Consider the following 12,764-nt stretch of genomic DNA (forward strand, 5'->3'; position numbering starts at 1 on the left):
GTAACTCGTTTCTACAGATTAAACGAATAATAGCAGTTGTGGTTTAGCTAAAGAGTCGTTTATATATTGTCAGAATCTGGTGATTCGCTAGTATCTATCAACAGAAGATGATCTTTTATATCATGTTCTGTAACAAGAAAATGACAAAACGCAAATTATGGAAATCAGTAAGTATCTATTTGCAGTTGAGATAGAAGTAATTATTTAATACTTCTGGCCAGTCTTTGTTACAATATTGCCTTTCACTTCCAAAAGGAACTTTTCAGTTTTCGTATTATGCATTGTTATGACACATTTAACATTTTTCAACCATTGCTTTAGGGACGGAGGTGTTCATTTGTGAAGTAGAGTTCCTTTGCCTTCCTAATCAGTGAAACTAGCTCAAACCTGGAACGTCTAGATTTCCCGAACTATTTTTTCCCCTTTCTTATGTAGTGTATTCCTTCTCCTAATTTGAGTACAGTTACATTATTAAACCAAGGATTTATTGGGCCTTACCGATACATTCTTTGAGGGTACAAATTTATCAATACGTTGATCTATTTCTACATTACAAGTACCTATTCATATTTTCGACATCTAATTGTGATAATTTATCATCCCAAGTTATAGATGATTAGTATTCATTTGATTTCGGAAAGACAGTATTCATATATTGCAATAAACGTTTTTATGGGAATTTTGTTTAAAAAATGTATATGTTTTTTTTCTGCTCTAACACTTATCACTACAAAAGGGTACATCCACTACGAGATTTTTGACAATTTTAAAATTGTTTGACAAAATAATAGCCTTATGGGAAATAATTTGCTATTATTCTATTTGGTTCGTGTACATATTTAGTCATTATTCTAGAAAGTCTAGTTCAGTTACAACATTAATTCTAACCATTATATAATTCACAACATCCATACTTATCGTTCTGAAGCTGACCTCATCCATATCTATCATGTTTTATTTACCACATCCGGAATCACCCTCACTGAAGCAACCACATCCATAATGATACTTGTTTAATTGAGCACGTCTTTAAATATTACTCAATTTATCATCCATAATTGTTATTGGATTAACATATTTATCATTGTTTAATAAACCCAACCATTATTATTGTGTTTTAATTGACGGCATCCATATACTCAACAACAAAAAACGCACGATTAAATTATGCAATCAATAATATATGATGTTTTGGGAATTTTTTCAAAATTTAATAACAATGTAAAGGAACATGTCTACTCTTAAAATTCTGTTAAGTCTGTGTAACGTAATTTTCATCAACCTGCATCTTTTGTACCCTTGTGTTCAGATTTTTCAGTCAGTAGACGACTTCTTGCACGAAAATTGTGATAATGGGAATCAACTGTGATATGTAAATTCCACAGGTTGGATAAGCAGGGACATTGCTATCCTGAAATGAAAAATTCACAATACAGAAATTGAAAGCATCATGTTCATCATACAACTTGATGGGAGAGTATGTCGTATCTTTGATTTACAGTTCTGGTGGATATATGCGATGGACCTAGTCAATTTGTTTTTAAAAGATAAGACGTTATCAATATATATTTGAAAGTGAACTTAAATGATTTTTTGATAAGCTTAATCAACAGTGGGGCGCAGTTTGTTCCCAAAGGTTTGTCTATAGTTTGTTAGAAGATCTTACCACACAATTCGACGAAGATGTTGTCAACCAAAAACTCGATCATTTTTATGATTTCATCCTCCGTATATTTCTTCTTTGATTTGGACGTAAATTGTACGAAAAACGCTTCAGCATTGTTCACAACCATATATTTAAACCGCCGTTCAATTTTCTTTGTGAAGAAAACTCTCGTATCAAGAAAACGAAGAAGTATGGGGTACGGTGGTGTACAGAGTGGAAAAATCAAATGTTCTTATAGAAAAAAAATACTTTAAAAAGAGGGTGTTAAAAATTGGTCAGAAGCTCTTTGGAGTTCAAAATCCACATACTATAAATTCCATTTCTTGAGTAAAAAGTATCACAATAAGACTATAATCTAGATTTGATAGCACTTATAATGGAGGTTAGTAGTTTAGACAAAGGCTTGATTGAACAGTTAGACGAGCCAGCTATAAAAACGGTGTTTATATGGTTCTTGTGAAGTTTGTTACAGTATAAAAGGAGAATGTCCGTATCCTTATTATTAATCGGCAACTTAAATGCTTGTAATACCGAAGAATGATAAGCTATAAATTTGTCTTTTTGGCGTACAAGAGCTGAAAAAGCACCAATCGTATTACAACACTTGAAAATGCATCAAGCGTATTACAGCATTCGAAAACACACCAATTGAAATCCAACTTACTTGATATAAAAAGCATTTTACTTGAATTCCTCCTGTCTAAGCAATATCATAAATACGATGAAAATTTGTAAAGAGTGAGAAAACATTCTACCAGTAAATCTTTTAAACGACATTTCAACTTCAAAACATAAAGGATGAATTATATTGAAACAATAACAATAGTTAACACCGTAAAGTTATAATTCATATTTTTCTTATAGTATTCTCTTTTTTAACAGGAATTCAGAAGAGTTTTTCCACTTCACAACAACAGCAGCAGAAGCAATCATTTGAAGATAATAAGGACAACTGCGAAGTACGCTGGATAATGCAGAAGAGGAAAACAAGCAGTATCACACTCGCTGAATATAAAAGTAATGAAGAATTTTATCAGGTGTCCAAGGGCGGTTGGAAAGATCCCTCCTTATCAGTACACTACATAAGGCACATACCATAGGTATTAACATTTAGGAACTGTCAAAATGGTATTACGGTGGCTACTTTTTAAATGCCTATTTCCTTAACACAACACGTTTAAACCGCTGTACATATGCCCATTCACCCATCCTATCCAGAGATAATGCCACTGTCTGAGTCTGTTGACTTCCACGATTCTATATGCACAGACTTAAGCAGAGTCAATTTCACTTTGCGGTGAGCACCTTCAATGGGAACCTCTATGGGTATTGAATAGAAGAATTATATTTAGGTAAATGGTTTGCAACATCCTCTTTCCTGATTCCTACCTCTGCTCATACACTGGGATATCATTGTTAGGACTATTTATGACTGAACAATATTCCTCTTCCCATTTATCAGCCAGTTTGAGCTTACCTTCCTTACCAGGACTCGGTCACCTATATCAAGTCGTGAATAACGAACAGAACGGTCATATCGTTTCTTGGTCCAGGAAGCGACCTTTTGACGCCTCATTACAGCAATTTGGTAGGCATACTGCATCCTTTAACTGGACAACGTATGAGGTTTGGTCAGCTGTCTCAGAGTGGTGAGGACTAGTTCCACAGAATGTATCAATAGCCAAGCGTGGACGTCGGCATCAAAGCTGAAGAAAGTAGGGGGAGTACCTGATGCCATCACTTAGTGACATTTCCAGTCTCTCGTTTGGTCAACATCACTCTAACAAACGTTAAGTAAACGTTTTATAAACTTTTATTGCTGATGATGAGTTGAGTTTGATCAAAATCAATATGACCTGTACATACTCTAAATGAATATCTAAATAGTTTATTTTATGGCGTTACAGATGCTTCTGTACAAATATACTGGTGAACTCAGACCTGAAAAAAAACAGTATTCGGGACTGATTTACATAAACCTTGAAACCGGAAGGGTAGGAGACATATCATAAATATGTACACAATGCCATTTGATTAATTACAAAACAAGTATTGGTATTTCACAAACGCAAAAAGATTAAAACAACAGTTAATCGGTTAATCGGTTAAGGAGTATTTTTTTTCTCAATATTTAACAATCATTGGGAAGATTTCAGATAAACCATTAAATTTGTATATAATGATAATAACAAAGCAGAACATTAAGTCCTTCCGACTTGCTTAGGGCGACTTAATAAGAAACAGAGCAAAACCTAAGCCGCTCCCTCCCCACTTCGATTGGTGGTAGGGGTGGAAAAGGAAAATAAACTGCTTTATTGATGACATCAGCCTTTTGATCCTGGTGAATCAATATAAGCAATGTCATGTTTCCAAATAATATGTATAACCATATTTAACAACTTCAGGTTTTATTTAAAATGTACATTTACATATTTTTCAAAATATACAAATTAATTTAACCTGTGATCTGCTTCTTAAGCTTTGTTTAGATGAATTTAATACACATCCATCAAACGTCTTGATACCAACTTACATATTGCACTAAATGACTGTAGCATATATCACTGACACAACTGAATAATCTGTATCACTGGTGATTCACATGATTAGCTAATCTGTATCACTGGTGATTCACATGATTAGCTAATCTGTATCACTGGTGATTCACATTATTAGCTTATCTGTATCACTGGTGATTCACATGACTGACTAATCTTCATCACTGGTGATTCACATGATTAGCTTATCTGTATCACTGGTGATTCACAAGACTGACTAATCTGTATCACTGGTGATTCACATGATAAGCCAATCTGTATCACTGGTGATTCACATGATTAGCCAATCTGTATCACTGGTGATTCACATAATAAGCCATTCTGTATCACTGGTGATTCACACGACTGACTAATCTGTATCACTGGTGATTCACATTATTAGCTTATCTGTATCACTGGTGATTCACATGACTGACTAATCTGTGTCACTGGTGATTCACATGATAAGCCAATCTGTATCACTGGTGATTCACATGATAAGCCAATCTGTATCACTGGTGATTCACATTATTAGCCAATCTGTATCACTGGTGATTCACATGACTGACTAATCTGTGTCACTGGTGATTCACAGGACTGACTAATCTGTATCACTGGTGATTCACATGATTAGCTTATCTGTATCACTGGTGATTCACATGATAAGCCAATCTGTATCACTGGTGATTCACATGATAAGCCAATCTGTATCACTGGTGATTCACATGACTGACTAATCTGTGTCACTGGTGATTCACATGATTAGTAAATCTGTATCACTGGTGATTCACATGATAAGCCAATCTGTATCACTGGTGATTCACATGATAAGCCATTCTGTATCACTGGTGATTCACACGACTGACTAATCTGTATCACTGGTGATTCACATGATTAGCTAATCTGTATCACTGGTGATTCACATGACTGCCTAATCTGTGTCACTGGTGATTCACACGATTAGCAAATCTGTATCACTGGTGATTCACATGATAAGCCAATCTGTATCACTGGTGATTCACATGACTGACTAATCTGTATCACTGGTGATTTACATGATTAACAAATCTGTATCAATGGTGATTCACATGACTGACTAATCTGTATCACTGGTGATTCACATGACTGACTAATCTGTATAACTGGTGATTCACATTATTAGCCAATCTTTATCACTAATAATTCACATGACTGACTAATCTGTATCACTGGTAATTCACATTATTCGCCAATCTGTATCACTGGTGATTCACATTATTAGCCAATCTGTATTACTGGTATTTCACATTATTCGCCAATATATAACACTGGTGATGCACATTATTAGCCAATCTGTATTACTGGTAATTCACATTATTCGCCAATCTGTATTACTGCTGATGCACATTATTAGCCAATCTGTGTCACTGGTGATTCACATTATTAGCAAATCTGTATTACTGGTAATTCAAATTATTAGCCAATCTGTATCACTGGTGATTCACATGATTACCCAATCTGTGTAGCTGGTGATGCACATTATTAGCCAATCTGTATTACTGGTAATTCACATTATTAGCCAATCTGTATCACTGGTGATGCACATTATTAGCCAATCTGTATTATTGGTAATTCAAATTATTAGCCAATCTGTATCACTGGTGATTCACATGATTACCCAATCTGTGTAGCTGGTGATGCACATTATTAGCCAATCTGTATTACTGGTAATTCACATTATTAGCCAATCTGTATCACTGGTGATGCACATTATTAGCCAATCTGTATCACTGGTAATTCACATGATTACCCAATCTGTATCACTGGTGACGCACATTATTAGCCAATCTGTATCACTGGTAATTCACATGATTACCCAATCTGTATCATCACTGGTAATTCACATTATTCGCCAATCTGTATCACTGGTGATTCACATTATTAGCCAATCTGTATCACTGGTAATTCAAATTATTAGCCAATCTGTATTACTGCTGATGCACATTATGAGCCAATCTGTGTCACTGGTGATTCACATTATTAGCCAATCTGTATTACTGGTGATGCACATTATTAGCCAATCTATCACATATGGTTCACAATTTTTCCATGCTCTATCATTTAGATTTCACAGTGATTTTCACAGACATGAACTCAAGGATGATGAAGACTGCTTGCATTGTTTGCAGGATTATCACAATATCCAGCGTAAATATTCAATCACTTCAATCACTGAAACTATCACTTTCGCTTTCATCACTGAAGTCATCATCACTTTCATCCTTTTTCTTGGTAGACATAGGTGGCGCTGGGGCATCAGGTGTGCTAAATAAAAAATTTTTTTTTTAGTTTGTGAGGCATTTTTCTGTACAACCAAAATAAGACACAAAAGGAATAAAATTGCAATCCAAAAAACTTGAATTTATATAGAATTTATGATTACATCGCTGTGAATGGTTTTGAATGGAACTTTCAAATTAACAAAAAAAAAAACAATAAAAAAAAAGAAAAAGCCTTAGTGGTCAACTGAGCTATATCATAGAAAATAATTTTGTTAACAAAGTAACAAAACACTTGAACTATAACAATATCTGCCATCCCATGTTTTACTGTATTTAATAGATTCTATCATATCTAGATATTGAGCATATCTGAAATTTAAGTCAATTTGATCTCTTTTGGCTTACTGTATTTAATACATTCTATCATATCTAGATATTGAGCATATCAGAAATTTAAGTCAATTTGATCCCTTTTGGCCCCACTCGTCAGCCCTATTAAGACAGCTAGGATCAGTATGTACAAATCATCAAACTAATAATTTTAACAAAGTTTTAACTATTTCCAAGCAATAAATTAACAAATACTCAAAAATGTAATATTCCTATATAAACTTCAGTAAAATCAACTCCCTCCCTCAGGCAAATCTGAGACCCTGGTGTTATGAAATTTACAATTTTTGTAAAGCATCTTAAGGCTTGAAGTTGATGAAATTGGGATTTTTTTAAAATACAGATCATATTTAAGATGAAGGGAATATAAAAATGCTATGAAATATATATAGAAACATGTGATCAAGGTGTCAAAGAGATAAACTCCCATTCCTGTCTAGAATCAGGCTTGATAACACACCTTAGAAAGTCTGGGTCAAGTCCATCCATCTTCATTTTAGGCCTAATTGCTCCTTCTGGTACTCCCTGTCAAAAGAAAAATATATATATCACCACCATTATTCCTCAACATTCCTCATTTGTCAGGACAGGGTATTGTGTAAAATGTCAGGTAGATATACACAGTTTTAAATTACATTTCCTACTTACCACTTGTAGCATCTTAAAATACTTTGCATAGCGAGGATCCTTTGATACAGGATTATCTGCTACCTGTTCTTCTACTGGGTCAGCATCAGGAACATCTAGCTGCTATAACCACAAAACATCTAATATTAACCAAATTCTACTTGGGCAGCAACCATCAGACAGTTGTTACCACAAAACATCTCATATTAACTAAATTCTACTTGGGCAGCAACCATCAGCAGCTGTTACCACAAAACATCTCATATTAACCAAATTCTACATGGGTAGTAATCAGAACATCTGACAGCTGTAACCACAAAACATTCAATATAACTTATTCTACTGTAACTACAATTCTTTAACATTGAGTTGATTGACACTACCATATATAGAAGAGGGACAATATGTAGGAAATGTCATCTCTGTAGATAGAAGGTCTGACCTATTAAATGTAGGTACACTTGCTGGTCACTTGTAGCCTGAGGGGCAGTAGGACTGTAACTACAATTCTATAAAATTGAGTTGACATTGACACTACCATATATAGAAGAGGGACAATATGTAGGAAATATCATCTCTGTAGATAGAAGGTCTGACCTATTAAATGTGGGTACACTTGCTGGTCACTTGTAGCCTGAGGGGCGGTAGGACTGGGGGAATGTGGGGCAGTTTGTGGGACATCTATCATCTCTGTAAATCTACAGAACTGCCTTACTTACTTGGGGAACACCTTGCTGGTCACCTGTAGCTTGCGGGGCAGCAGGAATGTTGGATTGCGGGGTAGTTTGTGGAGTATCTGTTGTTCTTGTAGCTTCACTAGATGGGGCTGTAACATTCTCTAGCCCAGGTATTGATGTCAACTATAACATAAGATAATACTACCATGGTAACACACAGTATTTACTTCACCATGGTAACACTTATTTACTGTACCATGGTAACACACAGTATTTACTACACCATGGTAACACACAGTATTTACTCTACCATGGTAACACACAGTATTTACTTTACCATGGTAACACACAGTATTTACTCTACCACGGTAACACACATTATTTACTACATCATGGTAACACACAGTATTTACTATACCATGGTAACACACAGTATTTACTATACCACGGTAACACACAGTATTTACTATACCACGGTAACACACAGTATTTACTATACCATGGTAACACACAGTATTTACTGTACCATGGTAACACACAGTATTTACTGTACCATGGTAACACACAGTATTTACTACACCATGGTAACACACAGTATTTACTCTACCATGGTAACACACAGTATTTACTTTACCATGGTAACACACAGTATTTACTCTACCACGGTAACACACATTATTTACTACATCATGGTAACACAAAGTATTTACTATACCATGGTAACACACAGTATTTACTATACCATGGTAACACACAGTATTTACTATACCATGGTAACACACAGTATTTACTGTACCATGGTTACACACAGTATTTACTACACCATGGTAACACACAGTATTTACTCTACCATGGTAACACACAGTATTTACTGAACTTGACCTATTTCCCCAATATGAACAAATGCATTAAAGTGCCTCACCAACTGGGATTTTTCTTTAAATACTCTCTTTCTCCGAATCAGTTATCCCCTGTTCTTTTCCATACAGATTACCAATCTTGTTCATTAAGAAAGCAATAGAGGATCTTGAATAAGTTTTCATTTAGCAGGAGATTGATGCAACATGTCAACAAATTCTTCATTTTACTAAAATGGCAAAATGTAAGTGTCACATAAATCAGATTATTTTATTGAATGACAAAAACGCAAAGCATGATATTATCTCCCCATTTCAAATAATGACATCTATTAACTCTATTCAACTACTGTTTATGATCTTTTGATGTTGATCATCTTTTGTGTTTTTGAGTACGGCTTGGCATCACTGGCAAACAAAATATATATAAAACATATCTTGGCTTTATAATTACTTATGGGATATTTAGGTTACTGGTGAAATAAAAAAAACTTTTGTTCTTTAAGTGTACGAGATTGAAAAAATCAAGAGAGCAATCAGGAGGCAAACAGTGGTGATATTGAGATATGAAGGTGCAAATGTAGAATAACAATCTAAATTCAGGAGTTTACCTTCGCTTCTAAAATATTCATAGTTATTTCCAGCTGCTGCAGGCGACTGGACATGTGATCAAGTTTCTCTTCACATACACAGGAAAATCGGTTGAGAAAGCTGGCAGTGTGGCTCACAAAATGGTTCAGGAAAGCTAATGTTCGCTTCTGATGAATTGCTTCCACCTGCAACATGTTAAAGATATACATGAATGAAGTTGTTTGGACTACTGAAAACATTTGTTGTGAACACAAGAGTAGGATCTTAAAGAAATTGCTCTATTTCCCCTGTTGGGCTTCACCCCTCCTGCCCCAGAGGGCTGAGATTCACCATTTATACAAAATTGATTCCTGTTCACCTACGAATGCTTCAGATCAAATTTGGGCAATATCCAATAATTCTTACGGGAGGAGTTAGATTTTAAAGAATTTCTCCATTTCCCCTATTGGGCCCCACTCTTCAATTCCCATCCTTGTGGACCGAGACCCTCTATTTATATAAAAGTCGTTCCTCTTTTCCAAGGGACATTTTATTTTCCCAAGGGATATTTTTGACAAAAGGTGGGGTTTTCAGCAATGCTTATATCCCATAGAGGTCAGTCTAAAGATTTGTTTCTTTATGAAACTTTACATTTAATCCAAATTAATCAATGACATTCTTGCCTAAAAGACTAATTACATTAGTAAATTACTAAACTATGAATGCTGATTGTCACAAAACATCATAGATTTTTAAAAATATTTTTGTGAGAAAAACATCAATTTTTTGAAGAAGTGAAAATTTGATTGTCCTTCATAATAAGTTCACTCAAAGTAAGCTTTATCTCTAAGCCTGCCAAAAGATCAAAATCTCACCATTTGCAGTGTAGACTGACGTGTTGAACGAAAGTGGACATAGGAGACCATCATGTTACACTCTAAACTGTCCTGTACACATGTGCTTTTCCCAATATATAACAACCACTAGTTCATGAGCATAGCAATGCCTGATGATTACATTCTGAATACAGTAGGACCTTTTCTTAGAAATGATAATGATGAAATAGTCTCTCCTGGCTGGAGAAAGACAACATTGTTGGTGATCGATAATATGATGATAGTATTAGTTATATTACTAGTGTATAAGAAACTTTGAAAGTATGGATGAAGGGAGATAACTCAAACAAAGTAGATGATATGGTTTTACCTTCCAAATAGAAAAGAAACAGTTTTATCTGCATGAAATATTTCCAAGTTGTCGTATAAAACACAATATCTTGTAACATTTTTGCATTTTGTTTTTTATCTATTTATCTTATATACATGTCTTCATAAAATAACAGAATCAACTAATTTATGAACTGATTTCCAAACTCATCCTTTCTGTGGAGGTATATGTGCATGGTCGGTCTTTTTGTAGTGTAAAATGTGGTCAAGGCTTTAAATTGCATAGCAAGCAAGAAAGGTGAACTAGATATGGCTATAAGTGTCTTAAAAATAAAAGGTCTTTATTCACATTAAGATCAAAACACAGATTATTGTTCATTTGAGATATTCTTATAACAAAATATAATACTTCTTTCATACAGTAGGAGTAAGACTGATACGACCCGTCCCAGTCCTAACCAAACCCCCACCCACCACCAACAATAAAGATTGACAATATCCATTTTTTAGTGTGGGACCAAACTCAACCTTAAAAATTCACAATTTTTTGCAAATAACCAGAATATGCAGTTTAGTATCAAGAATGTTTGGATTCCAAACAAAGATGTAAAAAGCATAATCCTAAGAATAAATTGAGTTATTCTGTGAATATAACGCTAACATTTATCTGTGGCATGCAATACCTCCTTCGTTGTATCAATGGCATAAATTACTAATGGCATATTTTAGCGGTGCATCAATTTACCGAATACTGCCCCATACAAGTGTTAATTTATCTGACACAACTCAATACTACCCTATACAAATGTTGATTTACTCAACACAACCCAATACTACACTCAATTCTGATTTATGAAACTGTTGAACTTTATTTAAACAGTTTGTGTGACAAGAAAGAAGTTAATCAAGAAATATTGCTCATTTAAGAAAAAAAGGAACAAAAAAAACTTGGATCTAACCCTTTAGAAAAGGTGCACACACCTAAACACAAATATGCACCACTTGGTACAGTGAATTTATTTGGATTTTTATTTTCATCAAAACAATAACTTCAAAATGTCTTTCCAATTCAAATGATGATTTCATGTAACACTTGCATGTGTACTTCTGGGTCATTGGAAGCCAACTCAAGCGTCTCAATGATTTAGTGATGTTATCAGAAGGGCAGTCACCTGTCCGATACAGAAAAATGAATTCGAGGTCGGACCTGTGGATCTCTTGAGAAAAATTCTGGTGTTTCATCGACCAGCATTTTAAAAAGTAAATCTTATAGAATGAACACATTTGAATTAATTTACGTATTTGTTTGGAGGCAGTTTGTCAACATAGCATAACGTCAAGGATATGGGTTGTGTTAATTAGGTAAATCGACGCTGGTATTCGGTAGTATTGGGTTGTACAGGGTATATAAATGTACCCTACTTCAAAGACACATCATTTTTCATATACGATTCCTGTTATTTTTTGTAGGATCAACCTAAAACCTGAAGCTATATACCATTTAGTACACCCAGATTGCTGTTGGATGATCAATTAATCTTACTGCTGAATCTGTCAATATGATGTAAGGTATAGATTTAAAATGTCTGGTTAATGACTACCTTAGTGTAGTCCACCCCGGGACCTACGAGAGGCAGGCCGTCTGCATCCATGTCGCTTTATAAAACCCTGGTCTTCTTTAAGGACAGAACCTCTCACATCATGAGTTTCGATTCGTAATGGGAGGATTTTCTGGTGCGTTCGATTATAGTCACTACAGAAACACTGCGCGAGTTACCTCCCCTTCAGAATGCTCCAACTTTTTTAACGAGGAACATTTCAAAATTGAAACGGCCCCAAATTATGGTTTGCGGTTTGGGTAGAGGCCTTAAAATGAAGGTTGGGAAGATTTACAGAGAAATTTCTGAAAAAAGTACACGGAAACTAAGACCAAATGTTCCAAAAGAGTAAGCGTCTTCTGCTTTATCACGACACTCGCAATGTAAATTATGACCAATCTCGGGAAGTAATGTC

The 12,764-nt window shown here is 34.8% G+C and overlaps 1 protein-coding gene across 1 annotated transcript; it reads right to left on the reverse strand.

Annotated features, from left to right (window-relative positions):
- Window positions 1-3,461: 3,461 nt before the first annotated feature.
- Window positions 3,462-12,461, reverse strand: LOC132562448 (WASH complex subunit 3-like). The gene is made up of 6 exons (XM_060227190.1): window positions 12,353-12,461; window positions 9,627-9,791; window positions 8,201-8,341; window positions 7,503-7,604; window positions 7,315-7,379; window positions 3,462-6,507 (listed from the first exon to the last, which is right to left on the reverse strand). Exons 1-6 carry the CDS (start codon window positions 12,401-12,403, stop codon window positions 6,408-6,410), a joined length of 624 nt encoding a protein of 207 aa, XP_060083173.1. The 5' UTR covers window positions 12,404-12,461; the 3' UTR covers window positions 3,462-6,407.
- Between the last annotated feature and the right edge of the window lie 303 nt (window positions 12,462-12,764).

The sequence above is a fragment of the Ylistrum balloti genome, unplaced genomic scaffold, assembly GCF_031769215.1.
Source record: "Ylistrum balloti isolate Yb309-2 unplaced genomic scaffold, AGI_CSIRO_Ybal_v1 Utg371418, whole genome shotgun sequence".
In the NCBI taxonomy this organism is placed as follows: Eukaryota; Metazoa; Mollusca; class Bivalvia; order Pectinida; family Pectinidae; genus Ylistrum; species Ylistrum balloti.

What these genes read in the sequence shown, in the direction of transcription:
- LOC132562448 (XM_060227190.1), bottom strand. Translation starts at nt 12,403, where the DNA reads ATGGATGCAGACGGCCTGCCTCTCGTAGGTCCCGGGGTGGACTACACT. An exon ending in CCGGGGTGGACTACACTAAG is followed by an intron (nt 9,792 to 12,352) that starts GTAGTCATTAAC and finishes AACATGTTGCAG; the next exon opens with GTGGAAGCAATTCATCAGAA. An exon ending in ATTTTAAGATGCTACAAGTG is followed by an intron (nt 7,380 to 7,502) that starts GTAAGTAGGAAA and finishes TTCTTTTGACAG; the next exon opens with GGAGTACCAGAAGGAGCAAT.